Consider the following 27,617-nt stretch of genomic DNA (forward strand, 5'->3'; position numbering starts at 1 on the left):
CCTCACGTTGCTGTAGCTCTAGTCTCCCCAAGCCTCTTTCATGAGCTTTCTCTCCCTCTTGTAGATATTCTCTTATGTAGACTCTTGAGTCCATCTCTCTCTAGTTTATTCTCTCTCTATGAGTAGTCTTGGAGCTTCCGCTCCCTCTTGTATGTATGAAACCTCTTCTTCTCCCTTTGGAGTGGATTCTCACCCTATTTGTAATGAAGGTCACTTCAGGTTCTCTCTCTCTTGAGTGTCTCTTCCCTTTTCTTTCTTTCAAAGCCTTAAAAGTTCTTTCTATTCGGCTGCTCACTGTGCACACATGGTCCATCTGTTTCCCGAGCCACCATGCAAACTTCTTCCCCTCTTCTAGGCAAAATCTATGAGGGGTGGATCGTTGATGAAGGTGGAGTCTTGAGGGAGCATCCTGCTTAGGCGAAATTAGCATGGGTGGAGAGCAGTTTCATGACAGTTTGACCCCCTGTTAGTATTTTGCTCATAACTTTCTGCTTGATTCTCCGATTTTAATGAAATTTATATCAGCGCGAAGCTCTCTTTAAGGCGCATGTTTGTATGTGATCAGATCTTGAATCAGATACTGCTGCAAAAAGTTATGATTCTCTGTGTCTGACAGTTTGTTTTCATGACAGTTTTTACCCCCGTCTAGTAAACTGTCCATAACTTTTTGGCCGCTTCTCTGTTTCTTATGAAACACATATCAGCGTGAAGCTCTCTTTAAGGCGCATGTCTCTAGGTGCTTTGATATTGAATCAGATACTGCTGCAAAATGTTATGAGTCTCTGTGTCTGACAGTTTGTTTTCATGACAGTTTTTACCCCCTTCCAGTAAACTGTCCATATCTCTTCAACCGTCTGTCTGTTTTCAATGAAACTTATATCAGCGCGAAGCCCATATTAAGGCGTATCTCTTTGTGTGCTTGAATCTCTGATATCATGTCTCTACTGAAAGTTATAGGACTCTGGGTCTAGTGACAGTTTGTAGAGTGTTTTGAGCCAAGTGTAAAGGTGTCTATGAAGGAGGTGCAATGTTTCCTCGGAATCTACCCATCCGACCTAATCAGCCCCTTCAAACTCCTCGATATATATCAGTTCATGTCATGTTGAGCCGCAAGATCTTCTTTCAACAACGTATCACTCTTCTCTTTGGCGCAGACCGGCTCGCTGAGATTATGGCCTTTGCTGATCCTTTCCTTCTCCCTATGCTTGATTACAACATCACTTGGGATGTTACCATCTTCATTCTCATCTGAGGGAGGAAAGTATGGTGTGGTATCTTGGCATAAAAGCTTCTTTCTAATGTCCCATTCTCAATGATAAATATCTTTGTCAGTCAGTTCGAAAGCAGCAGGAAGTGAAGAGGTGCGTGAAGTTTATTACCCCCAACTTCATGTCACAATATCTTATATTGAGAACATTCAGTCCACCATGCATCCTTGGAGAGCACACCATTTCCATCTTCATCAGTCTCAATGCTTTGACAGCAGTTTTTGTCCTCCATAACAGCTCCATAGCTTGAGACATAAAGGCTGAAATATCTCTGGGGGACCAATGTAACAAAGGCAAAAAGAACTGAACATAGGACATTACAATAGACTGTACTATTCTGAGCCTGACATGAAGTGGCCAAGTAGAGATTTTCCAATATTCCTGTTTATGTTGAAGTCTTTGGAAGATCCATTTTAACACACCACACACACACACACACACACACACACACACACACACACACATCACACACACACACACACACACACACACACACACACATGCGAGGACAGACACACATACATGCACACACCATACATAAATGTATACATAGCACATGTACACATATGTAGGGGGTGCGTGCACAACATAGGCAAGGGATGTACACACATACATGCAAGCTTGTGTGCAAACACACAATTACACGTGCATGCAAATGCATATACATGCACACACATGAAGGCATGCACGCGCGTGCATGCCTTCATACACATAGATGCACACACATACACACATATACACACACGTGTACATGGACGCATGGACGTAACACACATGAAGGCATGCACGCACGTGCACACACACACACACACACATAGATGAAGTGTACCAACAATTATCCATGCAGACATCTCATAGCTCAATCTCCTCGCAAAATTTCTAGCGCCCAGCTGTAAATACATATTTTGTTATTTGATCATTTAATCATTCAATCGATATAATGCCGCAGTAGCGTTGCGGGTTCCTTACTGGTCTCGCCTTATCGTATCATGTCCCTTTGACAGGATTTTTGCAAAAAATCTTGCAACCCCTTGCTGTCATCCAATTCAAGGGTGCAACAGCAAAACAAATTGTCTAGGCAAGGAGGGCTACCTTAAAAGGAATTCGTATCTTTCAATGAGGACCACTCCCATGCAAATAATGCAATGACAAATAGAGAGTCTTGAGGAAGTCACGGAGGCTAGGGCCAGAGGCAAGTGGATAGTATACATGGATGGTTTTTGAATTATCATACACAATCAAAGGACCCCTCCCCTAGGGTGCATGGCATGTGGGACCTATGCTGCTTTACAGAGTGGAAACAAGACTCTAAAGAGTGACATCACATGTACCGCTGCCATCCTGAGAAGAGAAGTGAAAACGAGTCTCTAATGGTGTGGATACTGGCTTGCAATCCTCAAACTGAAAACGCTGCAAAAGCTGTCTAATGTACTTGGATTGTGACATTAAAATGCCCCCCTCACTGCTAGCAAATTGAATGCCCAGATAGTAGTGTAGAAGACCAAGATTAGACATAGCAAATGTCTGCTGCAAATCAACTTTAAAATCTGCAATTTGCTGAGCATGTGTCCCAGTTACAAGCATGTCATCCACATAAAGGAGTAAAATCAGCAAATCTGTCCCACGCTTGTGGATGTAAAGGGTAGCCTGTGCAGGGCTGTTCTGAAAGCCAAGTGAGCAAATGAGAATGAATTCTCAAATACCAAGCCTGAGGTGCTTGCTTCAATGCATAGAGGGACTTTTTCAAGCGGCATACCTTGCTTTCAGAACCGTCAACCTTAAGCCAAGAGGTTGGGAAACATAGACCTCTTCTTGCAAATGCCCATGAAGGAAAGTTGTTTTAATATCAAGCTGATGTATCTGCCAATGAAAGTGGGCAGCAAAAGCAATAACAATGCGAATGGTAGTGATCCTGGAAGTGGGAGAAAAAGTCTCCTCAAAGTCAATGCCATGCTGTTGAGCATAGCCCTTAGCAACAAGATGGGCTTTGTATCCATTGAACCATCAGCTTTCCGTTTAATCTTATAAACCCACTTAGTTCCAATGGCATTCTTGCCATAAGGCAAATCACACAACTCCCAAGTGTCATTTTGATGGATAGAGTCCAATTCAGCTTGCACGGCCTTCATCCAACAATCATTTTGAAAGGCATCTTGATGACATATTGGCTCTTCATTGCGTGCTATAGCAACCAAAGCATAAGCAACAAAACTAGCATGCTCTTTCCGGACAGCTGCTCTCGTACTGGCTGAGGAGTGTCTTGTTTGTTGTATTTTAATGTGTCAAGGAGCCAACGGGGTATCTTTTTAGGCTCCTGAATTTTTGCTCTTTCTTGATCAAGAGCCTAGTGCAAATGATCTTGATCAATGGTAGGCATATCAGGCTGAATTTCTGCATGCACATGGGGCTGTAAATGACCAACAGATGGAGGAGGGACAACCTCAGATGGAACATCAACCCAAGCATCGGATGGAAACAGAGGCATGAAGCTATCAAATATGTATGGGGCATCAACAACGGGCTGTTTTTGACAGTCCAGCAGAGGCATAGTGGAAGATTCATCAAACACAACATTGCGACTGACAAAACACTTGCCCATGCGGGGCTGATATAGCTTATAGCCCTTGCTCTTTGAACTATACCCAAGAAAAATGCATTTAACAGCTTTATCATCCAACTTAGTGCGTCTCTGTGAAGGCACATAAGCATAAGCTAAGCATCCAAAAGTCCTCAAGTGGGAAATGCGAGGCTTACAACCCGTCCAAGCCTCATAAAGTGTGATAGTCTGCAATGCCTTTGTAGGACATCTATTCAAGATGTAATTTGCACACATGACCGCAATCTAACCACAACTTATTAGGCAAATGTTTGCCTTTCAACATGCATCTGGCCATTTCCATCGTTGATCTATTCTTCTGCTCAGCCACGGGATTCTGTTGAGGAGTATAAGGCACCGTGCATCGATGATGAATGCCACGGGAAGCCAAAAAAACAACAAACTTCTTCGACATGTATTCACCTCCCCTGTCTGTATTAATGTGAGCAATGTGCAGCCCACTCTCATTCTTAGCCAAGGCAATAAAGTGCTTGAAGCATGAAGAAACATCAGACTTGGATTTTAATGCGAAAATCCAAGTGCACTTGGTGAAATCATCAATAAAAGTAACAAAATAGTAGAACCTCCCAAGAGCTGCAACCCTCATGGGTCCACAAATATCACTATGAACCAAATAAAGCTTACGTGAAGCACCAACTCTCCCATCCTTGGGAAACGCAGCACGGTGCATCTTACCAAGTAAGCATGGTTCACAAACATGTTTGGTAGGCATATGCATTTTGGGAAGATCCAAAATCATATCTTCCTTATATAACTTCACCAGGGCTCCAAAATTGAGGTGTCCAAACCTCTCATACCACAAATGAGTATCTGCCATGGTAGAATCAATACCAAAGGCATGTGCATCGGCAAGTGCAGCATCATCATCTGAACATTTGTCATAAGCATCAAGTCTGTAAAGACCGCTAGACAATGTGTCAGTCAAAACCAGGGTAGAGGCATGTGTAACATCATACACTACACACCCCACACGATCAAAAATAACTTGAAAGCCACATGTAGCAATGGCTGAAATAGAAAGGAGGTTCTTACGAATGCCTGGAACATAAAGCACATGCTCTAGAGTGACAATACCACCAAAGACATAAGTAAGAGCAACTTGCCCAATACCTTTCACGGTATATGATGCATTATTGGCACATGCGACACTACCCTCCTTAGATGTAAGCTCCAATGAGCTGAATAACTTCCTGCAGGAAGTGATGTGCTTGCTAGCACCACTATCAAAGAACTAGGCAACACAAACATCTAAAACTGCCATACAAGCATCATGAACATTAGGATTATACTAACATGTAACTAAGAAAGCCCAATGGTGGTCTTGTGCAAAATTAGCGGACTCATGTCGATCTTCTGTACTAGACGAACCATATACTGCAAGACCAAACGCTTTCTTTTTCTTTTTAGATGCTATGCGCTTCCTGCATTCAGAAATATCATGCCCAGGTTTCCTGCAATAGTTACATCTCTTCTTTTTGTTATCCCCTGAAGAAGAGGCACCATGTGAATGATCAGCATGGGAATGAGAGGGCTTTCTAGTTGAAACCTTGCCTTTACCTTTGTGTTTATGATGGGCAGCAAATGCTTGATCACTAGCCATAGTAGCATTGGGATTCACACGACTTTGCCTCCTGAAGAAGAAGAGCAACAAGCTGGTCAAATGAGAAATGATTGGCATCACCCCCTGCAACCAACCTGAATGTAGTAGCAAAGCCTTGATATGAATCAGGAAACCCATCAAGGGTATTAGAAACCAATTGAGAATCAGGCATAATCTCATCAATGTTGGCCAACTGCTCTTTCAAATCCTTCATATTAGTGAGATAGGCATCCACGTTACCACCCTCATCAAGCTTTAAATCTTTCAATTGCCTGCGTAGATAGGCAACCCTTGCCTCATTCCGCACCTGATACAAAGATGCAAGCTGATCCCATGCTTGCTTAGCTGTCTTGCAAGACCGAATATGAGGGATAATAACCCGTTTCACTGAAAGAGCAATCAAGGCATGTGCTTTGGCATCACGACCATCCCATTGAATTTGCTCCTGTGAAGGAGGCAAAGCACCTAGAGCAAGAGGTGCAGGAGTCCTGGCTGTAGGAGTAGAACCATCACTTGAAGACCCATCACCTGAAGAAGCACCAGTAACAGTGCGTGTAGGCCTAATCTTAGAACCTGAAACAATATGCCATAGATTCTTGGCAACCAAAATATGTTCCATCATGTATGACCACATGGGGTAATTGGTGCCATCAAGCTTGTCATTGGCCCCAATCAGCCTAAACAAATCATCTTTGCCACCAAACATGATGCTGAAATACAAGGCAAATGTACCAATTGGCAAAGCAAATGAGAGAAAGGCAACCTCTTAGAATCAAGTGCCAAAAAACTGCCCAAGCTTCAAAGCTTATGTCTGCAAAAGACTCCGTTGTCCCAAGGTGTACCTGTTGCAAGAAAAATCCCCAAAGGCAACACGAGGTCTTTCCAAAATGCAAATGAAGCAAAAATTGGAAAAAGGCAATGCAACAACGGCTTACCCAATGATGAACAGCAGTGACAAGCTTTGAAAGCGAGCAAATGAGGGCTGGAAATGAGAATTATAGCAAAAGAAGTGCTCCCACGAGGAGGAGAGCACATAGAAATGGAGAGAAAGAGATCCAATGGAGAGAAGCTCGCAGCCCAAGGCAAAGGGATGCCAAATGAGGAGGGAAGGTTTGAAAGAGAAGTCTCTGGATCAATTCAGTACCTCCAAATGGCTCCAAACGTTGGCACGCAGCTCGAGGCAGCTCTGAAATATTGGCACGCAACTCGAGGCAGCTCTGAAATGTTGGTACGTAGCTTGAGGTAGCTTTGAAATGCTGGTGTGGAGCTCGAGACGACTCCGAAGTGCTGTAAAATCTGAGAAATGATTGGTGTGCACCCCGAGGCAGCCTGTATTGTAGTGAATATATTGAAATCTTGATAGACCGGATAGATGTATGGATTTTCGTACAATTTTTTACGTGTGTACGTTTTTTTCCCCCCTTTTTTTTGGGACAGGTTCGGAATTCCGTACAGTTGTTGTAAATGCTCGCATGGTCGGTTTTTTTTTTTTTTTTTTGGGGCAAAAAAGAGACTTCCATTAAGTATTAAAGAAAACTGTTAGAGCAAGCTCCATACGGGAATACGGGATACACCATGCAATGCATGAAAAGCTCAAGAGCCAAAAAGAAAGGATTGGGACTGATAGTGCCATCTCAATCCGGTAGCAGCTTACGAGAAAAAGGGAGAACCTCTCCAAACTCGAAGAAATACAGTCCTCCTAGAAGAGGCTGCCTGTGAAGGGCCCTGCATGCTAGCCCATATGGCTATCAAAGTGTGAACCGTGTCACTCCAAATACCCGTGAACACCTGTGATGGGTGTATCTGGGTGTCATCCAAGGCCTCTATGCATCTGGCTCTCCAAATGTGCCAAGAGGAAATGCTGGCCAAAATCTCCCAAGAGGTGTCCACTGAAACATGTGAAGCTCTGAAAGGTATATGTGGTACATCCTGAAGAGAATAGGGCTCTATCTCCTATCGTTGGATCGAGAGTGCTTAAGAAGAAGGCTCACCCTCATAAAACACTTGGGGCCCAGTAAGGGATAACCATTCGACCGAGACCCAAGTCATGAAGAAAGGGGAAGTATGAAAAATGCTGAGTATCCGAGCAACTCCTTTCCAAACAATTCTCGCTTGATTGCAGTCCCAAAGGCAATGATGCACTGACTCCTCTGTAGAATGACAACGAGGGCAAGTGGGATCAGCCCCAAATCGTGATCTCCATAGGTTCACTGCAATCCCTCCATGAATAGAAAGCTAAAAGAAAAGATATTTCTGAGGGATTTCCAGAGCCTCCTCCAGAAATTCCTACGCAAATCTGCGGTGATGAAGAAGCTATCCCAATGGGGGGCTCTGGAGAGAATCCAACCTCTACTGCTCAGCTGAAATCTCCTGGCATTACCAACCGTGAAACGAAAGAAGGGAATCCCTCTCTCTCGGTGCCCATGATCTATTCACTCCCACTCTCCTGGGTCCCACTGCAAGCACCTGATAGGTGCACCTCCATATAACCACAGCCTCTAGGATCCCAAGGCCAAGAGCAAAGGGTCGGGGTCTAAGTACCATTGCAAGCCCGCTCCATGGTCCACAAAACCAGCAATCCTGACAGGTTGAAAGGCAACCTCTAGAAGAATATCATCCGTGGATCTAGAGAGTATACCTCCATCCCCGATGTCAAAGACCAAAGCATCTTCCCCGAAACCTCGAAGAGCGATCACTTGTAGAGGAACTGCTGTCCTCGAAAAAGCTCCCATCCAAGTGGTGGAAGTAATAGGCATCTCAACTGTCCATTCATCGGGATGGCTGCATCTATCTGCTGAATCCTTCGTGCTACCCCTCTGAGGTGACTCACGGACTGTAGTCTCTGATCCTCATGTAGCCTGATAAAAGCCTTCCAAGTGCCTACTGTGTAGGCGGGGCCTCTCTCCCATCCAGACCACTGCATATAAGTCGTTTTTTGTTGTAGCAAGCTGGAAAATGCACCGAAAAACAGTTCCCTTCGTGAGAGTTGCTCCAAAGTGCGGTCTTCTTGCGACAAAATGAGGTTTTTCGCGACAGAAGTGCTTGGAAAGGTCTCAAACAGTCGTGGGAGTGTGGAAACAAGCAAGACCAGCAAGAATGAAAGCTCCAGAGGCTGCAAACAGCTTGGGAAAGCTATCAATGGCTGAGGGAATGGATTCCCGACCTGTTCTGATACCATTGTTGGGTGTTGGAAACAATGGAAGCTAAAAAATGGAAGCACAATGGAGAAAAACGAGATGCTGTAAAAGATTGCTGCAAAAACTGAAGTGTGGAGGCTCAAGGGAGAGCCAACATAACAAAACCCTAGGGCTAACTGCCCTAATAGGACTAAGTGTCCTAATTGACCTAGATGGTACATAAACTAACTGTACCAATAGTCCTAACTGACTATAACTAGGCCTACAAAGCTCATACCAAGGTATAAGTGGCATCTATGGATAGCCCATGAGATAGCCTACACTAGTTTTAGGCATGATCTTCACAAGGAAACGAATTATGCAGGCCTGACTGAGCAAGGGCTAAATGCCATACTTGCCAGGCTAGAGCATAAGTGCTTCTAGGTTCATTTTCAAGATACCAAGACGAAAATCTTCCCTCTTTGATTCTCTTGTTCGCCCAGCTAGGATTATGGTAGCTCCTTTTGGGTCCGAGATCTAGCTGAGATAGATAGTCCTCTGTAGAGAGATTGCATGTTCTTTTTCTTTCATAGATGATCAATAGCAAGCCATGGATCCCACACCATATATTGCTAGCAAAGTTTGAGGATATTCCTTTATAGCTTGATGCATCCTTCTAGGTGGTCACATACATCACAATGTCAAGGGCTTCGGCATCATGACATCAGGATGGCTAGTCTTGACCTCGTTTATGGCAATAGTGACGGTGGGGGGGTTAGGAGTAGGTATGCTTGATGGTGAGCAAGCTTGGGACTCCTTATTAATAGAGAACAACCATTTCAATATAGCCTTGAGGCCTAGTCCATTTTTCTTATCTATCATGAGGTAAATGTAGGCCATTCTATGGGCTATCCATAGGTGCCACTCATTCCTTGGTATGTGCCTTGTAGGCCTAGTTATAGGTAGTTAGGACACATGGTACAATTAGTACATATACCAGTTAGGACACTTAGTCCAGCTAGGACACACTGTCCTAGGGTTTTGTTATATTGGGTGTACTAGTTCATTGATTGCAGCAATACACTTCAGCATCTCGTTTTTTCTTCCATTGCCTCTTTCCTTGAGCCTCTATTGCTTGCCCTAGCCTATAGTGGTATCAATGCAGGTCAGGGTTTCACCCCTCAGCCATTTCCAGCCACCCGGAGTCCCTTGGGAGCCATTGTAAGCTATTTGGCGGCTCATTCTTTTGTTGGTTAACACGACGAATCTAAGGTGGCCGCTGCGCATGTGGGGATTTAAGGCCTCCCCAGGCATTTTTGTTTTTTGGAGTTACTGCTGCATAGGCGCTTGCAAGAACACACATTTGTGGCGTGTCAGCTGTCAGAAGATCCGGTGAGCCTCAGATGGCATTAGCGGCGGACCCAAGGCTCGCTCTCGTGTGAGATGCGCTCGTGCCTCTCTGCACTCGTCGTCAAACCAAGGGTTCTAGGGCATCTTCCCATCTCAGCCCTTGTGCATCAGGTCATTGGGAAGGATTTGGTGGCGGCGTCTTGTACTTCTAAAGCAAGGGTGTCTGCGGCGTGGGCAAGGTCTATATCATCTCCTAGTAGGGTTGGAAGCTCTCTGGCTAAGTGATTGATGTATATTGGGTCGAGGGCACGATTAAAGTGGATCTGGGTACGAGCAAGCGTGGCAGGAGCTCTCTCTGTAACTAGCATGGTAATTGAGATATGGAAGGCTTGATATGAGTGGTCAGCTCCGAGTGGAGGAGGGCGTACTGTAAGGTCATGTATCCGCGAAGCGAAAGATAAAGGGCCCAGCATGTAGTCCACTATGACTTTTCCCATTGCCATGTGGGAAACAAGTGAACCCTCTAGATGATGGCCATCTCTGAAGGCCATTGTAGATGATGAGATTGTGGATTACTCCCAACTCAGTAAAAATCACCGGTATGTTGTCACATTATTCAAGGCATCTAGCTCTAGGACCACGTGAGGATCTCTCTCGTATGCAAAATCTAGTAGGTCCACTTGTCTATCTCTTGTCCTTGCATTGAAGTCCCCTAGGAGGGTGTCCCTCTGTAGTGACCTCATGATGTCATCATGTACCGTCTTAAAATGGTACTACACCTGGAGAGTTCTCTGATGTCATCATGTATCGTCTCAAACGGGCTGTGTCCCTCTGTAGTGACCTCATGAGCATATGAATGCATGTCAAGGGGAAAGTAGCATACTGCAATGAAGATCGGTTTGGCGTCTGACAGTTGGACTTGTATCCACATATGACGTGCATGCTCCTCTTTTCGTACCACAAATACGAATGGTCTCAAGTGTGTGTTGAAGAGGACAACCACTTCTCCAAAGCCTCGTACCCCACTATCTCTCCGCAGTTCTTTTCCTATAAGTTGACTCCCAGGTGTAACTTGTCACTATGGGCAGCCCTCTCTTTGGGCTCTCATGTGTCTCGGTGTAGAAAATAATGTCTCTACTTGTACATGTATTTGAAAAGCCGCTTGAACTGGACTAAAGAGTACCATTACAAATCCATACAGCCGTATTCAATCTGCCCTATGTCTCTACAGCTCCTGTTGCAGCATTGCTTGCAGCTTCTGCTGCTGCAGCACTATTGCCCTCCCTCTCTCGGCGCTGCCCCGCTCCCCCGTCTGCTCTCCTTCGCTCCCCTCCGCTTTCTCCTTCACTCCCTCTGCCTTGCCTCGCCTTGCTCCCTCTCAGGCCGCCTCGGCTTCCGCTCCTGCCTTTGCGCCCCCGATTGCCCGCCCTGCTCCCATCTTGCTATCTTCTCTCCGCCGGTTGGCCCCCCCCCCATGCCTTAGCCTCTAGCCTAACCCCCCTAGGCTCTAGCCTCTAGCCTACCCCCTCCCACAAAAAAAAAAACCCGTCGTCTCTTCATTGACCTCCAGTCCCAGCCCTGGGTGTGCCTCTTGCCATGGGGGGGCCTCGTGCTCCTGCTCCTGCTGCACTACGACCTGCACCAAGAATACAGAAGTCAGTCCAAAGAAATGGGAAAAGGTGAAAAAGGAACGGACAAAGCCAAGAAAGACGACAAAAAAAAACTAGCAAACACAATTGAAACTCGAGGATGTGAACATGCGCTACAACTGAAGCAGACTTGGAGCTGCCAACAAAGCACAGGCAGGGTCCACCTCAACCTCAGTCTCCGCTTCTACTTCTACTTCAGTGCTCGCTTCAGTTTCAGTTTCAGTTTCAGCCCCCGCTACATCCTCACCTTCAGCCTCAGTTTCAGCTGCTGCAGTCTCTACGTCCCCAGCGCAAGGAGAATAGGATCAGGGACAAGATACCACTGTGAATCCCTGCCCCACTCTATGAATCCTGCAATCCTAACAGGTTGAAAGGCAACCTCCAAAAGAATATCATCAGAAGATCTGATAAGACTGAACATCAAAGACAAGGGTATCCTCATGTGCATCTTGCAATGCAATGATCTGTAATGGAATGCCCGTCCCTGAGAACGCTCCCCACCAAGTGGACTTTGTAAGCGGCATGTCATCTGTGTTAATCCACTCTGGCAGAATGGTTGCCTGTATCTGTTGTATCCTAAGTGCACTCCCTCTGAGATGGCCAACTGCTAAAAGTCTCAGATCCGCTGGAAGTCTCATAAAGGCCTGTCAAGCGCCTACAGAGAGATGGTTTGCGACTGGGGCTCCACATGGATGGACTCCCTCCCTTCCAATATAGTATGGATGCTCTATTTTCTCCCTTCCTGTGTCACACGAGGTCGTCTAGGTAATCCGTGAGAATCTCTTATGGCTACACACATTTTGGATCTGGCTTGGACTGACCGAACTTCCAATGAAGCTTAGCTTCTATAGAGATCACTGCTTACATATCACAGAGGAGGGTTTCATTGACCCACCAGGATACACGTAGATCCACTTACCCCACTCACTGAGGATCTCCATTGGGCAGTTTTGGGTCTCTTCGTATCGAGAGCGGCAGAGCAGAGCGCCTACCCAAGGAGAGGTGCATATGCACATTATGTGACATGCAGGAGGTTGAGATGGAGGACACTTCATCTTCAGGTGTCTTGTTACTATGAGATCCGAGGGCGTTTCTACTGTCTCTTCAGAGATAGCTCTAGGGTTTTGTCTCGATTCCTCCTCTCCTATCCGGGCCAGAGATGCTTGGCAGGCTTCATTCATGAGGTAGTTAGGCACCGCGAGAGGATACTTCGATCACGGAGATAGGAGCAAACTTCTTCCTTGGCAGATCCCTCTCAGAGCTCTTTCACGGAGTTCTTCTTGCCAGATCACATGGACCTCGACGAGGCGAGGCCTCGACATGATCGTGATCCGGAGTCAATGATTCGACAGCTCAAACAGAGGGTTGACACGCAGATTACACTTGGGGATATCCCCTTCTTGTTTAGAGTTAGAGCCCGGCTGATAGGAGTTACTATAGCCCTTGTTAGGTGCAGAGCTATGACCAAGAGGCGTCACTGGGCGGCACCCGTGAGGAGCCGATAACACTCTATTGCCGATTTCATGCCTCCATTGCCTCATTCACCCTGATGTCTTGATGATGATGATGATGATGATGATGAGATTGATATGTAGTCAACCATTGACATGACTATGTTGTACTTAGTACTTAGTACTAGCATTTTGCATTTTTTGCTTTCTGCATTGGTGTGGATGCTCGTTTAGTAGCTCCACCTTCACAGCTCGTTTGTACCTGGATTTTCACTGTCTCATAGACCCATCGATCTTCCGAAGACCTTAATAAACTTTCTTTCGTTCTTTCTTTCTGTCTCAGAGACCCGACACTGTCATGCACTATCTTATCTCCTCCACCTCTTTCTATCCTTTCTCGGATGATAACGTTACCATCTCGATATACAACCCATTTTCCTTCCTCCTCACAGCCAGCACTCAGGTCATCCCCTCCCTTTTGTGCTCTTGTTGTAAGAGCATGAGATCATCATCCAACTATGTTCTAGTCCCCTTCAGAGCTGCCCTCATGCTCATGAAGGTAGACCGGTTTGCTAGTGTTCCGAACCTCACAATCATAGGTCCCGTTGATGCATCATCCTTTCCTATCCTCTAAGCTGCCTCGAAGCTGAGATTGACCCCTATCTTAGTGATCAAAGCTTCAGATCTGCCTTGGCGGTGTTCCCAACTACTAGACCTCTAACAAGGACATTTAATGCTTTACTATTTCTTCTCTTTTCTTCTTGTAAGGCATCAGAAATGAACTCTTTCTTTATTGGAGTTGCTTTTCCCTTAGTGGTCACTTCTCTCCATTCTTTCATTTCAGCCTGCCCCTTATTTATTTGCTTGGAGAACTCCTCATGCTTCCCTTGTATTGCCATTAGTAGGGCAGCCATCTCTTCCTTGAGTTTTTCATTTTCTGTTTTCAGCATGTTCAACTCCTCATTCAGATATGGTTGGATTTCCCCCTCTTCAAGTGAGTTACATGCTTTCAGTAGTTCATTCTCTTCCTTGAGCTTGGTGACCTGCATTTCTAGCTCTTTGATCATCACTGTGTGTTGGTTAGTCTTGGCATCAACCATGTGGGTCATCTCCTAACGTACCTTACCAATCTGGATTCCCATTTGTACATACATATCTGACTTCCATTTGTTCATTTCCTCTTCCATGGAGGTACCCATGTTTTGCAGCATAGCATTACAATCCACGTCCTTGCTGCCCGCAAGTATCTTCTGTAGGTTTTCAATGTCACCACCATTATGCATCTTGGAAATATCCCTCATGGTATCTATGCAAATTTTGACCTGCTGGTCACCTATCTTTTGTGGACTGGCCCAAATGACATTGTATTTTCTCTCCTTTTCTTCCCTTGTTTTTTTGTCAGGTGAACAGTCCATCCTGGACATGTGCTTCTGCATTTTAAAGTTCAAAATTTGGATTTGAATTTTTTGAATATGCTTTTTTTTGGTGTGTGTCCCCTTTGCTGATGTCCTTTGTTGTTGATTTGCTGGTGCTTTCTGATGCTGAAACTGAAACTGAAGGTTGGAGTGGGTGGGTAATTGTGTCTTGGGAGATGGCCTGCCTATTGGAAGGCTAGACACAAGGGTTGGGGGGGGGGGCTTGCTTGAGCTGTAGTCGGGGCCTAGAGAGGCCCTGTGAACTGCGTGGGCACTGGGGGGGCCTGAGGGTGCCCCCATGGGCTATTGTTGGGGCCTAGAGAGGCCTTGTAGTCTGCGCGGGGGTGTGTGCCCCCAGGAGTTGATGGCGGGGGAAAAGCACCCCATGGTTGGCAAGATGGTGCCGCCCACAGAGCTGCAGGTGCAGAGAGGGCGGCCAGCAGCAACAACAAAGGCGGCGGAGGCGGAAACTGAGGCAAGGGCTGTTGGTGGTTGATGAAGGGGGGCGTGCCACATGCACCACACGTCCCAACAGCTCCACGCCATGGGGGAGCCGGGTTAGCAGAACAACGCCTCGCGAAGGAGGGGATCCGGGTTAACGTCGATGGCACAACCTCACAGGTGATGCAACAACAGCTCCCCACGTAACTAGAGATGTTGAGGCGAACGTTGGTGGATGAGAGAGATGGACGTGAGGCTACGACGAATGGAATTTGCACGTGGCGAACGATGGTGGAAGACATAGAGAGTTGGGTATAAATGTCATCGGAAGGCCTTACGGGAATATGAGCCAAATTACAATCCAGAAAGTAACTCATACAAGCCACTGTGGGCTGAAGCAAAGGGCTTGCTAAGGCTCTTGCTGAGTGCTAAGCTGTCATGTATTTGTGTTTGTGGAGTCATCCTTTGCTTTGGCTATGGGCGTGATCTCTGTGACCTCTACATCTGGTGGGCCATATCAAGAATGACACCTCAGCTTAGACAGGCTCGTCTTTAGTAGAGCAGTGGTGGGCTGGACTTCTATCGTTCATGATTTGGTCTTTGTGTTGCTGGGCCCACTGCTCCGGATCATCTCTTCCCATTGATCCATGCTGCCCTCATGTTGGCTATCTCCTCCTCTAACCCATTGTGTCCTGGGGCTGCTGAAGGCATAGAAGTCAGTGACATGTTGCTATGCTCGATCGGTCTCATGTGGTAATGTCACCTCTTGCTGTCTGATCTGCGGCAATAGGGTCTCTCTATGTTGCTGCATCTCCATCAAAAGAGGGCAACACAGACCTCGTCATGGAAGTGGATCGGATAAAAAAGGGGGCTGTTCGCTGCTGTGGAGTGGGATGAAGTTTTATCTTTTTTGGGGGAAGGGGAGGGGGGTGTTTGGGGAAGGTTTTGGAAGGTTGCAATCAGAGGAGAAAGAGAGAGAAAAGAGAGAGGGGGGGGGGGCCTGGAGGGGGGAATGGTTTGTGAGGGTGAATAAATTGGGGGGGGGGGGGGCGCTGTAGGAGGGATGGTTTTTGGAAGGTCAAAGTCTTAGGAAGGGGGTTTGGGGGTTGTAGGGAGGAGGTGTTTTGGGAAGGAAAAATCAAGAAAGGAGGGGGGGTTTGGGGCTGTGGGAGGTTGAAATCGGGGGGGGGGGGTGTGAAGGTGTAATCAGAGAAGGTAAAGTTTGGTGTTGTAGGGGGATAATTTTGGGAGATCGAAATCAGAGAAGGGAGTGGGTTTTGTGTGCTTGGTGATTATGGTTTGGATGTCTTAATCGGAGAGGGGGTGGGGTGGAGGCAAACTGAGAGAGAGGAGAGGGGGCTGGCAGCAGATATGGGTGAGGGCGAAATATAAATCCGTGAGGGGGTGGGTTGGCAAGAATGAGAGTGTGTGAGAGAGGGTTGGGTGAGATAGAAGAGAGGTGAGAGTGAAGGAAATAGTTAAATTTTAAACTAAAATAAAAGTGGAAGGGAGGGGTGAAAATAGCAATGGAGGAAGAAGAAAAGGGTGCGGTGAGGAAGAGGTTGTCTTGACCCCTAGCTATAAATAATTTATGGGGTTGTCTTGACCACTAATTATAAGTATTGTTCAAACTATCTCCTCTGCATATGCAAACAAAGAAGCAGTCTAATTGCCATAGAAGATTAGAGGCCCAACCCTACACAGTTCTACATCCCGATATTCCTTTCCTGGGCTGGGCCACGGTGGGTTCTCTGTCAGGAGGAGTGGCGATTTGATATGCCTAAATCCTTCTTGTCAAGGAGGCTCTAAGTGTGGCTCAAATGTTTGTGTCTCAGAGCTCCCCGCAAAGCCTTGTCCCTCAAGCCTCTGCTTGTCTCTAATGATCCTTTGAGGAGGTTTCCTGTTTCTGTGGGTGCTCATTTTCCGCTCATTGTGGGAAGAGAAGACTCATAGCAATAGGGAGGGCTTATACACTTGCTGCGGCTAAATTTATGCTTATAGAGCTCATATTTCATGTGATGAATAGTGTTACTGCAGTGAACATGGACATTTTTTTGTCAAGCAGAGTGTTTATATGCTTATTCTTGATAATTTTGGAGTGAGCATCCTAGTTTAGTCACCAGATAAGATAGAGAGCTGTGGTTGGAGTTTTGAATTTAGGGTTTTGATTTTGAGTTTTCTTTTCTTTCACTGTTGATGTCAGTGGTAAAGCTGTTGGATCGTTACTGTGGAAGGAGTCTCATCTGCAGAGAAGCGTTGCTTGTTCTTCTACATCAAAAAGTCTGAACGTCTCAAATGTCTGTGCGAAAGACAATCCAAATTTAGTGTCTGAAACCCTGCCATATACTGCGAAGGTCAAGTTGCCAATGAGTGGTGTGTTTCAAACAGAAGTGGAGGAGGGAATAATCACATCAGTGAAGCACTCCAATGCGAGAACTGGAATCGACCCGAATACAAAAGAAAGGGCCCACACTGATCCTGGTATTTATGCACAGCATAGAGTACAAAGCACCTGTTGGGGAATCCTATCAGAGAAAGATCTGCAGATACCTAGCATTAGCAACAATTTGAAGATTATAATGTCCCATTCTCCAAGGGGTATTCGAAAGGCAAGAGAAAAACATAAAGGCAAGGCTTTATCAGTTTTCAAGGAAGGAAGTCCGAAGTCTAAAACCCCAACAAAACGTGCATGCTTGTCTTTTCCTAACAAGGACCGTGCTGGACAAAGGAAACATATGTGTTTAGGAGAAAAGGCCTCTTGCAGCATCTTGGACTATGTGCTGATTGCAGATGAGACAGATCTAGAAGCTCCAAACACTCTGCAAAATCCAATGGAAGCTATTGATAGCACTAGCATTTCACATGAGGATGCTTCTTCTATGCTGCCATGTAATAGAGCTGCTATAGGGACAGCATCATCTGAGGAAACCGGAGATTTTACTCCAGTATCATCTTGTGAGAAGAAACATCCACGCGCCAGGAGGAGGGCTCAGCTGTCTTTGCCAACTTTTGATTCTATGAGACATAGGAAAAAGCGCAGATTGATAAGGAAAACAGTGAACGACAGGATGCTGAAGTACATGACAACATCAATTGAGGAAGTGCCAGAGAATGAGCAAATCATTCCCCAAAATCTTGATGAAGCTATAGAAAGCCCAGAAACCTTTGGGCACATTCCTTCCTCTCCTCAGACTCTATGTTGTGTTGATGCCATACAAAATATGCCAAGTGAGAAAGCTTGCACAAGTCCGGTCGCATCACCCTTTAGCAGCATTGCCTGTGTCATCTGTCACACTGAGAAAATATCATCAGCAGAAGGAGTTCTTACTTGTGGCCATAAATTTTGCTTTCCTTGCATTAAAAAATGGGCATCAGAAGGGGTATTACACTTTGCTGAGTTTTCAAGCTTTTTAAATTTCTTTTGAAGCTACTATTACATTGTTTTGGTTATTTTCTAAACCTCACACTTTTGCAGGCAACGAAAACACCAACATGCCCATTATGTAAGGCACCATTTGATATAATAACAAGGAGAGATAAAAAAGATGGACTGGATGATTTTGGGATTTGTTCACAGAACACTCCTAGAGTTTTTAATGAAACAGTGGTTATGCTGGGATATAATGGAAAGCGGAGTTCTGATAATTTGCAAGAGAGCCCTAGTGTGAGATTTATTTCGGCTAGATACTTCTGATTTGTCTCCCTTCTTGTTATAAAGCATGTTATAATACAAATACAGTTCATGTAAAGCCATTGAATGAAGCACCTTTATGGTTAGTTGAGGTGTATTGTCATCAGATACTGATTGCTGCTGTCAATCGTATTTGGAGTGCAGAATCATGCATGTATCATGTGTGGAAACAGAGATATGGAAGAGCTTCTGCTTACTTGCAGTGGTTGTGGACACCGCTCGGCTCATACTTTTTGTCTTGATCCACCACTGGTCCCAGTTTCTGATGCATCATGGTTTTGTGGTCGTTGTACACAAAGCCGAAGGTACATTATTTCCACTCATGAAACTAATTTTACTTTAAGTCAGTGTTTGTCGATTGGCTGCTTTTACAAATCTCTCTCTCTCCACACACACACACATTTTTTGTTTGGGTTAAAAAAATTTGAGACTTTATATTACAGAGTAGCTATCAGATGTGCATGTTACGTGCATGTTACAGTCAGATCCTGATGTTGTCATGTGTGTAGCTTTAGATTTTTTTGCATCCCTTCTTATTGCAGATGCGGGCACACAGGCTATAGATGATGCCAGAGAGGCTATTTGGTAGTGTATCCTTGTATTGGTGAAGGATGAGATGTATGTTTCTTTGGATGCACCTTTCACCAATGCAGAATTCAAGGCTGCATTACTTGCCCTTCACAAGGGCAAGTGCCCAGGTTCGGATGGACTTACCCCTTCCTGTTTTATTACTTTTTGGGAGCAGATTGGTGATCACATTACATCAGCCCTACAGGGCGTGTGGGACTCTGGTGAGATGCCGGACTCACTTACAGATGGTCTCATTCATCTCATCCCAAAGGGGGGTAATAGGAATCTTGTGTCTCAATGGAGACCCATCACTCTATTGGGCACCTTTTACAAGATTCTGGCGAAAGCCATCAGTCTACGGCTATAGGTTTTTCTTCCAGATTTGATTCATGACATGCAGACAGGGTTTGTGCATGGTAGAAGTATTTTTGATAATATTTTCTCATTTTGGGAGGGCTCAGAATGGGCCATGTAGAGCCGTCAGAGATTGGCCATTCTACTCTTGGACTTTGAGAAAGCTTACAATAGAGTAGACTGGGATTTTTTTAGAGGGTACTATATCTCGCTTTGGTTTTTCAGATGCATGGACTAGAGGAGTGTCCTCTCTTTGCAGATCAGCCCATAGCGAGGTGCTCATTGGGGGGGTAAGAGGGGACAGGTTTCAGATTTCTAGATCAGTCCGCTAGGGATGTCCTCTTGTCCCTTTTCTTTTTCTGTTTGTGGCGGAAGCTATGAGTATTTACATTAGATCTCAAGCTGATATTTATGGGCTGAGGCTTCCTATCAGCCGGGAAGAAGAGCTCCTGGATAGTGAGTTGGTAGATGACACGGCTGTTTTTTTATATGCCTCCCCCAGGACGCTCACTTTCTTCCGGACAGCAGCCTTGGATTTATTTTGCACAGTTGCAGGTGCACACATTAATTGGCATAAATCCAATGGTTTTTGAATTTGCGATGATGTTACTCCGGATTGGGGTATTGATTTTGGCTTCACTTGGGTACAGAAGGGTGTCTCCATTAGATATTTGGATTGCCAGGTTGGGGTGGGCATCTCTCCTTCACAACAGTTTGCTCGAGTGTTGGAGAGCATCAGAAGAAAGCTCCTTTTTTGGAGCTCAGCCAAACTTGACTTGGCTTCCAGGGTGGTGGTGGTTAACTAGGTTCTTCTAGCCATAGCTTGGTTTGTTTGCTCTTGTTGGTGCCACTCTAGGGATTGTATCACTCAGCTTAAGAGGCCTGTTCGAATCTTTTTGTGGAGTGGTCTAGATGGCACATCTGATGTTACAGCCAGGGTAGCTTGGGAGACCTTGATTCTTCCTACAATTAAAAGGGGTTTGAATATCATCGACCTGGATCTACAGTGCAGAGCTTTACTCTGCAAGGTCGTTGTGAGAGGACTTATGCCAAGGTAAGAGCCTTGAAATGATTTCTTTATCAGATGCATACAGTCTCGCACGCTCACTTTAGGAGAGGATTGGACACATAGTACTAGATGGGTTTTCACCACATCCCACCTCAGATCTCTCTCTTTCCCTTTTATGGTTGCTATCCTGAAAGCATGGGTCAGCTTCAGGAGTACTCTTCGCAGGATTTCCCCATCCACCCGTGAAGAGATTGAAAGGCAGCCTATCATGTGGAATGACAGGATTTTGGATGAGCATGGCAGACCACTTGGAGTTTCTCCTTACATGCAGTGGCCAAGATGGGAGAGGGGCCCTACATCTACTGTGGGAGCGTGGAAAGCCTTCAGGAAGCTTCCGGCAGACCGATAGGCCCAGATGGTTCTTAATCTGAGAGGGAGTGCAGGGAGAGTCCGATAGATTGATGCAGCCTTGCCCTTGGATTGGGTGGACACAGATGACATGCCTATTACTTGCTCCACTTGGATGGGGGCATTTTTCAGACTGGGAGTTCCTTTACAGGTGATTGCTTTTCATGACACACATGAGGATGCCTTAGTCTTTGATGTTTCTTCGGGGGGCAGGCTGTCCAGATCCACAGACGATATCTTGTTGGAGGTACCGTTTCAGCCAGTCAGGATAGTGGGCCTCATGGAGCATGGCTCTCTTTCACAGTGGTACTTGGATCCTGACCCGCTTCTCATCGCCTTGGGCTCATGGAGGTGTCCCAATTAAGTTTTTGCAGTGGGACCCTGGGGAATGGGAATGGTTAGATGAAGGGCACCGAGAGAAGGGCATCCCCTTCTTTCGTTACACGGTCACTAATGCTAGGAAATTCCAGCTCAGCTGTAGGGTTCGATGCCTACCAGAGCTCCTTATTGGGAGAACTTTCAGATTTCTGTTGACTTGCAGAAATTTTTTTGGCAGAGGCTTTGGAAATCTCACCGGAATAGAAAAATCGCTCTTTTCTTTTGGCTTTCTATTCATGGTGGGATAGCAGTAAACCATTGGAGATCCAGGTTCGGAGCTGACCCTTCTTGCCCTCGTTTCCTTTATGCTTTGGAGACAATACAACACTGCCTTTCGGATTGTAGACAGGCGAGAATCATATCGAAGGGGATTGCAAGACTTTTCAGGACTTTTGTTCGCCTACCTTTCTATATGACTTGGGGATCGGTGGCTTGGCTTACTCTTTCAGAGCCCCAGGTCTTTTTTGAGAGACTTGACTCCTCTTCGGCTCTTCACATCTGGAGTCATGTTGTCTAGAGGATGTTCCGGCCACTCTCTTCAGGGCTGCTCATTCCTCGGTCGACTCTCCATGGGAGATCTTAGCTAGCATTGCAGCATGGCACATTTGGAGAGCCAGATGCATTGAGGCTTTGGAGGTCTCCATGACTACTTGCGCTTGAGTTGGAGGCCCCTTTGTTGAAGCTAACAATGAGCAAGGGGCTTAGCTCGGGGGTTAGACGATGACCCATATGCCAGATTGACGTGTGGTGGCTCGTGTGATGGTGTTGTTGGTTGTTGTGATGGTTAGGAGAGAGAGAGAGAGAGAGAGAGAGAGAGAGAGAGAGAGAGAGAGAGTTTATTAAAGTCTTTGGAAGACCGATGGGTTTATGAGGCTGTGAAAATCTTGGTACAAGCGAGCTGTGAGGATGGAGCTACTAAAGGAGCATCCACACCAATGCATAATGCAAAATGTTAGTACTAAGTACTAAGTACAACATAGTCATGTCGTTGGTCGACTACATATTAGTCACATCATCATCATCATCATCATCATCATCATCAAGACATCAGGGGTGGATGAGACACTGGAGGCATGAAATCAGCGATAGCGTGTTGTCGACCACTCGAGGAAGCGATCCTGTGACATCTTGGTCATAGCTCTACGCCTAACAAGGGCTATAGTAACCCTTGTTGACCGGGCTTCGACCCGAAACATGGAGGGGATATCCCCAAGTGTAATCTGTGCGCCCATCCTTTGTCTGAGCTGTTGAGTCACAAGCTTTGGGTTTCGATCATGTCGAGGTCTCGTCTCGGGGGAGTCCAACTGATATGGTTGAAAGAACTCCGTGATAGAGATCTGAGAGGGATCTGCCACGAAAGAGGTCTGCTCTTGTCTCCGTGATCGAAGTATCCTCTCGCGGTGCCTGAGTACGTCAGGAATGAAGCCTACCAAGCATCTCTGATCTGGACAGTAGAGACAGTAGAAACGCCCTGGGATCTCATAGTAAACGGGACACTTGAAGATGAAGTGCTCCTCCGTCTCAACCTCTTGCTTGTCACATAATGTGCATAGGCGCCTCTCCTTGGGTAGGCGCTCTGCTCTGCCGCTCTCGATGTGAAGTCTATGTGCAGAGATCCGGAACTGTTCGATAGAGATCCTCAGTGAGTGGGGTAAGTAGATTTGCGTGTATTCTGGTGGGTCAATGAAACCCTCCTTTGTGATATGTAAACAATGATCTCTGTAGAAGCTAAGCTTCATTGGGATTTCGCTCGGTTCCAACCATGCCCGGAATGTGTGTGGTTGTAAGAGATCCTCACGGATTACTTGGTTGACATTGTGTGACATGAGGGGAGAAAATGGAGCGTCCATACTGTACTAGAAGGGAGGGAGTTTGTCCATGTGGAGCCATAGTCCCTCAAACCATCTCTCTGTGCATGCATACCAGCGTCTCTGGTCACCTCCTGTTGAGAGTGTCATAGAGGAACACAATGCTAGCCATGGTAGTTTGCTATGTCTGGAAGAGTAAATCCCATACTCTGTGACTCGGTATAGATATGTGATAACCTGAAATGTAGCATCTAGCTATAAGGGAGATGACCCAAACTCAGCCTGAATGATCTGGTGAGAGAAAGATGGCTTACTGCTACGAATCATCTGTGATAGCATGAGAACTTGTAGCCGCTCCACCCACCCCCACTCTATATCCGATAAGTTTGGCTCCCAACAGGATTGCCATACATTCCTGCTGGGCGGACCAAGGAGTGAGAGCAGCCCCTTGGTCCGTGGATCTTGAAAGTGCGAGCGGAAGAATTGCCTCTCTAGTCTGGCCAATGAAGCGTATTCTCTGCCCAAGCGTGCCTGCATCGCGCGTCTCATAGTGAAGATGGGTCCGGAGAAGACGACCCCAAGATACGTGTATGATGAAACCATCTCAACAGGTGACCCATCAAACGTGAATTGCTCCTGGCGCATGACGGCTCGAGATGTATTGAAGATCATAACCTTGGTTTTACCTAGGTTGAACTTCAAATCATGAGACTCACAAAAGGACTGAAGTGCGTCAAGGTGTCTCTGGAGTCCCTCTACAGAGGAAGATAGAAGAGCCACGTCATCTGCATAAAGCAATATCCAGATCAATGTGCCAGCAAGAGAGCAATCATCCCCTCCTCATGTCTGCATCACTATCTCGAGCTCATCTATGTAAAGGCCAAACAGGGTAGGTGATAAAGGACACCTCTGTTTAACCCCAATAGTGCTCATGATCTCGTATGTTCATCGAGATTCTGCTCCGGACCCTGCCTGCATCTCTGTCGTAAAGTGTCATGACAGCCCAAATGATCTCGTGGTCATAACCCAAATCTTGTATGCGCCGTATGAGGCGGGCTCTCGGGATTGTGTCAAACTCCTTGCGGAAATCCACAAAGCAATAGTAAATCCTCTACATCCGTGTGCTCGCCTCCTTGATCATACACTTGAGCGTGAGAATGTGATCCATGGTTCCATGATCACGTCGGAATCCTATCTGTCCTGCTGCTCTATGTCCTCGACACTCCGCAAATCTGTTGACCTCGGAATCAGGCATTGATGCATAGATCTTGGACATAACATGTCCAATCATAATTTCCCTATAATTCTTTGGGCTCATGGGATCCCTACCTTGTGGATGGGTGAAATAATGTTAATAGTCCAAGTGCGTGGAAACCCCAAACAAACAGCTTCATTAAAGAGCTTTGCTAAGATCGGGGTTAGGAGGTTAATTTCATATGCAATGAACTCAGTGCATAGCCCCTCATGATCCTTCTCTCGGCCGTTATGAAGTTTCATTACGGCACCCTTCACTCCCCTTGCAGTGAAGAGGGTGCAGGATGTGGGGCATGGCATATGTGAAAGGTCAGGGGCTGGCTGATTTTGGATGTCATATGATGTGCGTGCGTAGTTATACCAAACCTGAGTGTCGGTGAGTGGTGAGGGGGACCGTCCCTCTAAAAATCTCCGCCAAAAGTCTTTAGAGTTATTACTAAACAAAATGTTCAGTAGTTCCTCCTCTTTCCGACGAACGAAATCTAGTTTTTTCCTTTGTACCAATCGACGATACTCGCATAGCGTCGCTCGGAAGGCTGTTTTTGGTTTCGAATTTGAAATGATAGCGTAAAGCCTTACACTCTTCATCGTACCAATTATTACAGGGTACGTTCTAAGGAGGTGGTGGGCGTGTGGATCAAGTGGTGTGAGGGAAAGCATGAAGGGTAGCCTCGTGTAGTGAGCGGGTGCTGAGGGCAGCGCGGTCCTCTAATAAGGGTATGAAGTCAATGTAAGCAAGAATTATGTACAGACGATCAGAGTAAGTAGGTGAGTGGTCACGGTCGAACCGTCGAACCGTATATCATGATAGGTGGAGTAAGATCTCAGTGGGGTAGAAGGTGTTGTGCAATGGCAGGGAGTGGAAATGCTAAAGAAAAGGTAAGTGTGATCAGCCCCTGGAGGAAGAGGTGCTGCAATGAAATCAGTGATGCATGATGGGAAGTCAGGGGATCCCATGATGTAATCAACAACGCTAGAACCCCCCCTCCCCCATGTGGAAAGCATGTGAAACCACCCGAGGTAAGCTATCTATCGAGACCATTATAGATAATGAGAGCATGCATCCTGCTGAGGTCTAATAGGGCTTGCCCTCAAGATGTGACTGGCACTTGTCTGTCAGTCGAAACCTGTATCATACTTGCATCCTCAAGGTCAACGTCTGGCAGTAGAATGGAATCATCCTTGAAGACAAGGAATGGTACCTTGTCCTCGCGTTGAAGTCTCCAACTAGGAGGCCTTCTCCGCGGCTTGAGAAATCAATAATGGACTGATATAGGGCTGCAAATGGAGATGTCTCAACCTCATCTCGAATATCCCTCACAAAGTGGGAGGTCTCGGGAGGAAAGTAGCATATTGCAATAAACAAATCTCAGTTGTTCATGTGTTGGATCTGGATCCAAAGAAACGTGGAATGTGTATCTCTCTACTCTATTGAAATGACCCCTAAAAGCGTGAATCTGTAGAGAATTGCTACCCTCTTGATCCACGTACTCCCCCTATGTCCCTAGTCTCATCTCCGCAACCAGACTCCCATGTGTACCCGCTGACTATTAGTAGTGGGTGCTTTGGACTCTGATGTGTTGCCACCTGTATAGGATTCCGAGAGGTTTCTTGGTTTTGACCATAAGATACCATTACAGTACCAAATGGTGCAAGATAGGGTCTCGGAGAGCTGAGTCTCATAGCCTCGCCTCCCTATGCGGGAGGGGGGGGGATGATACCCGATGGGGGCTTGTAAGAAGTCGTCCATCTCGGACTACTTCCCAGTTTCCCTCCTTACGGGCCTAATCACATTGTTGCAACTGGGAGCGCCTCTATTCAACTTGTAGTGAGGTGAGGTCCTCATCCATGGAGATCACTGGCTGATCTCGTAGGATTGACCTGGGTCGTAAAGCCAAAAGTCATGCCTGAGCGTCATGGGACCGTAGGGCTGCTCTCAAATGGGGTCTCTTCCCACCCTCCATGCCCTCTCGATCTTGTGCTCAGCTACAGCCAGAGGAGTAGCCATGAAAGCCGTCGCATCTGTCATCGGCATAGCCTCAGTGCGTGGGATACCACGAACTCTGATGTTGAGAGTCTTACTGGCTCTCTGTTACTGCTCCACGAGAGTAGCTCAAATGGTTGCCCTTGCAAGTTCCCGTCTGGTAATGTCAACCCATCTCGACGTCTCCTCAATCACTGATTGCATGCTCGCAATTTGGGCCTCGACTATTGGTGTGCTCCTTGTAATTGTACGAGTAGAGGAGAGCTCCTTCGTGAGTTGAACCATGTCTTGCCTCAGCATCTGGATGATATTGGCCTGCTCTTGAATGTGACGAGCCTACATCCAAGCCACGTCCTGAGTGAACTTGGCCTGCTCCTGTGCATAGCGGGTCAACTCCACTTCCCTGGCTGGTATACGATGTACCTGCACGAGTAGGGTCTCCCATCTATTCGAGGGATCGAAAAGACCCTGTCCGAGTTGAAATTAAAAGGGTTGAGATACAAAAGTAGGAGGGTGTGGCAACACCAGCTCGCTAAATAGTACCGTTGTGCAACTTTGGTTCTTATCCCTATCACGAGAGAGAGAGAGAGAGAGAGAGAGAGAGAGAGAGAGAGAGAGAGAGAGAGGGAGAAAGAAAGAAAGAAAGAAATTTTATTAAAGGTCCACGGAAGGCCATACATGGCCTATGGGACACAAAATCATCCGAAAGGAAAATACATCATCAACGATGCGCCAACTAGGTGGCCTCATCGTAATACAGCTAAGATGCCAAAAATGGCTACAAAAATCCTAGATACAAAATGAAATGAAATAGAGTACCAAAAATGCCTAGATACAAAATGTAAAATATGAAATATGAGGAACATCGTCTCCCCTAAGGGGTCTGTGATCCAAAGAAATGATGGAAGTCATGGCCATCGACCATGCCTCTTGCCATGAGTGTGAAGATCTGGGCAAGTGTCAAGTGGGTTGCTGGCGGTGCCAAGTCTCCATGGAGCAATCTCCTCCGAAAATCTGCCATCATCCTCCGTCATCTAGAAATAAAGCGACGGGTACGGCCTCTGTGTAAGATCATCCTGCGGTGCTGCCGGATCATGTCATATGTACATCCTCGGGGTGGAACCATCGGTGCTCTCTGGCAAGATGGGCTATCTCTGTGCTCATGGTCCTGCGCCTCGTCTTGCTCCTCATGAATAACCAGGTCTCTGGCAGGGATGCGACGGTGCTCTCTGAGGAATCTCTCTCTGTATCTGG

General features: G+C 46.3%; 1 protein-coding gene across 3 annotated transcripts in view; it reads left to right on the forward strand.

Moving 5' to 3' along the window:
• Window positions 1-27,617, forward strand: part of LOC147881860 (zinc finger (C3HC4-type RING finger) family protein / BRCT domain-containing protein) — a 63,490-nt gene that overhangs the window by 26,960 nt on the left and 8,913 nt on the right. For all 3 annotated transcript variants that reach the window (XM_087401822.1, XM_087401820.1, XM_087401821.1), the window contains 3 exons: window positions 17,111-18,287; window positions 18,383-18,571; window positions 18,743-18,903. In XM_087401822.1, the coding sequence (XP_087257948.1) occupies window positions 17,111-18,287; window positions 18,383-18,571; window positions 18,743-18,903 (1,527 nt within the window). The remainder of the gene's footprint in view (window positions 1-17,110; window positions 18,288-18,382; window positions 18,572-18,742; window positions 18,904-27,617) is intronic.

Source organism: Dipteris shenzhenensis, chromosome 30, assembly GCF_047967505.1.
Source record: "Dipteris shenzhenensis isolate YYH24624 ecotype China chromosome 30, Dip_SZ_1.0, whole genome shotgun sequence".
NCBI classification, from domain to species: Eukaryota; Viridiplantae; Streptophyta; class Polypodiopsida; order Gleicheniales; family Dipteridaceae; genus Dipteris; species Dipteris shenzhenensis.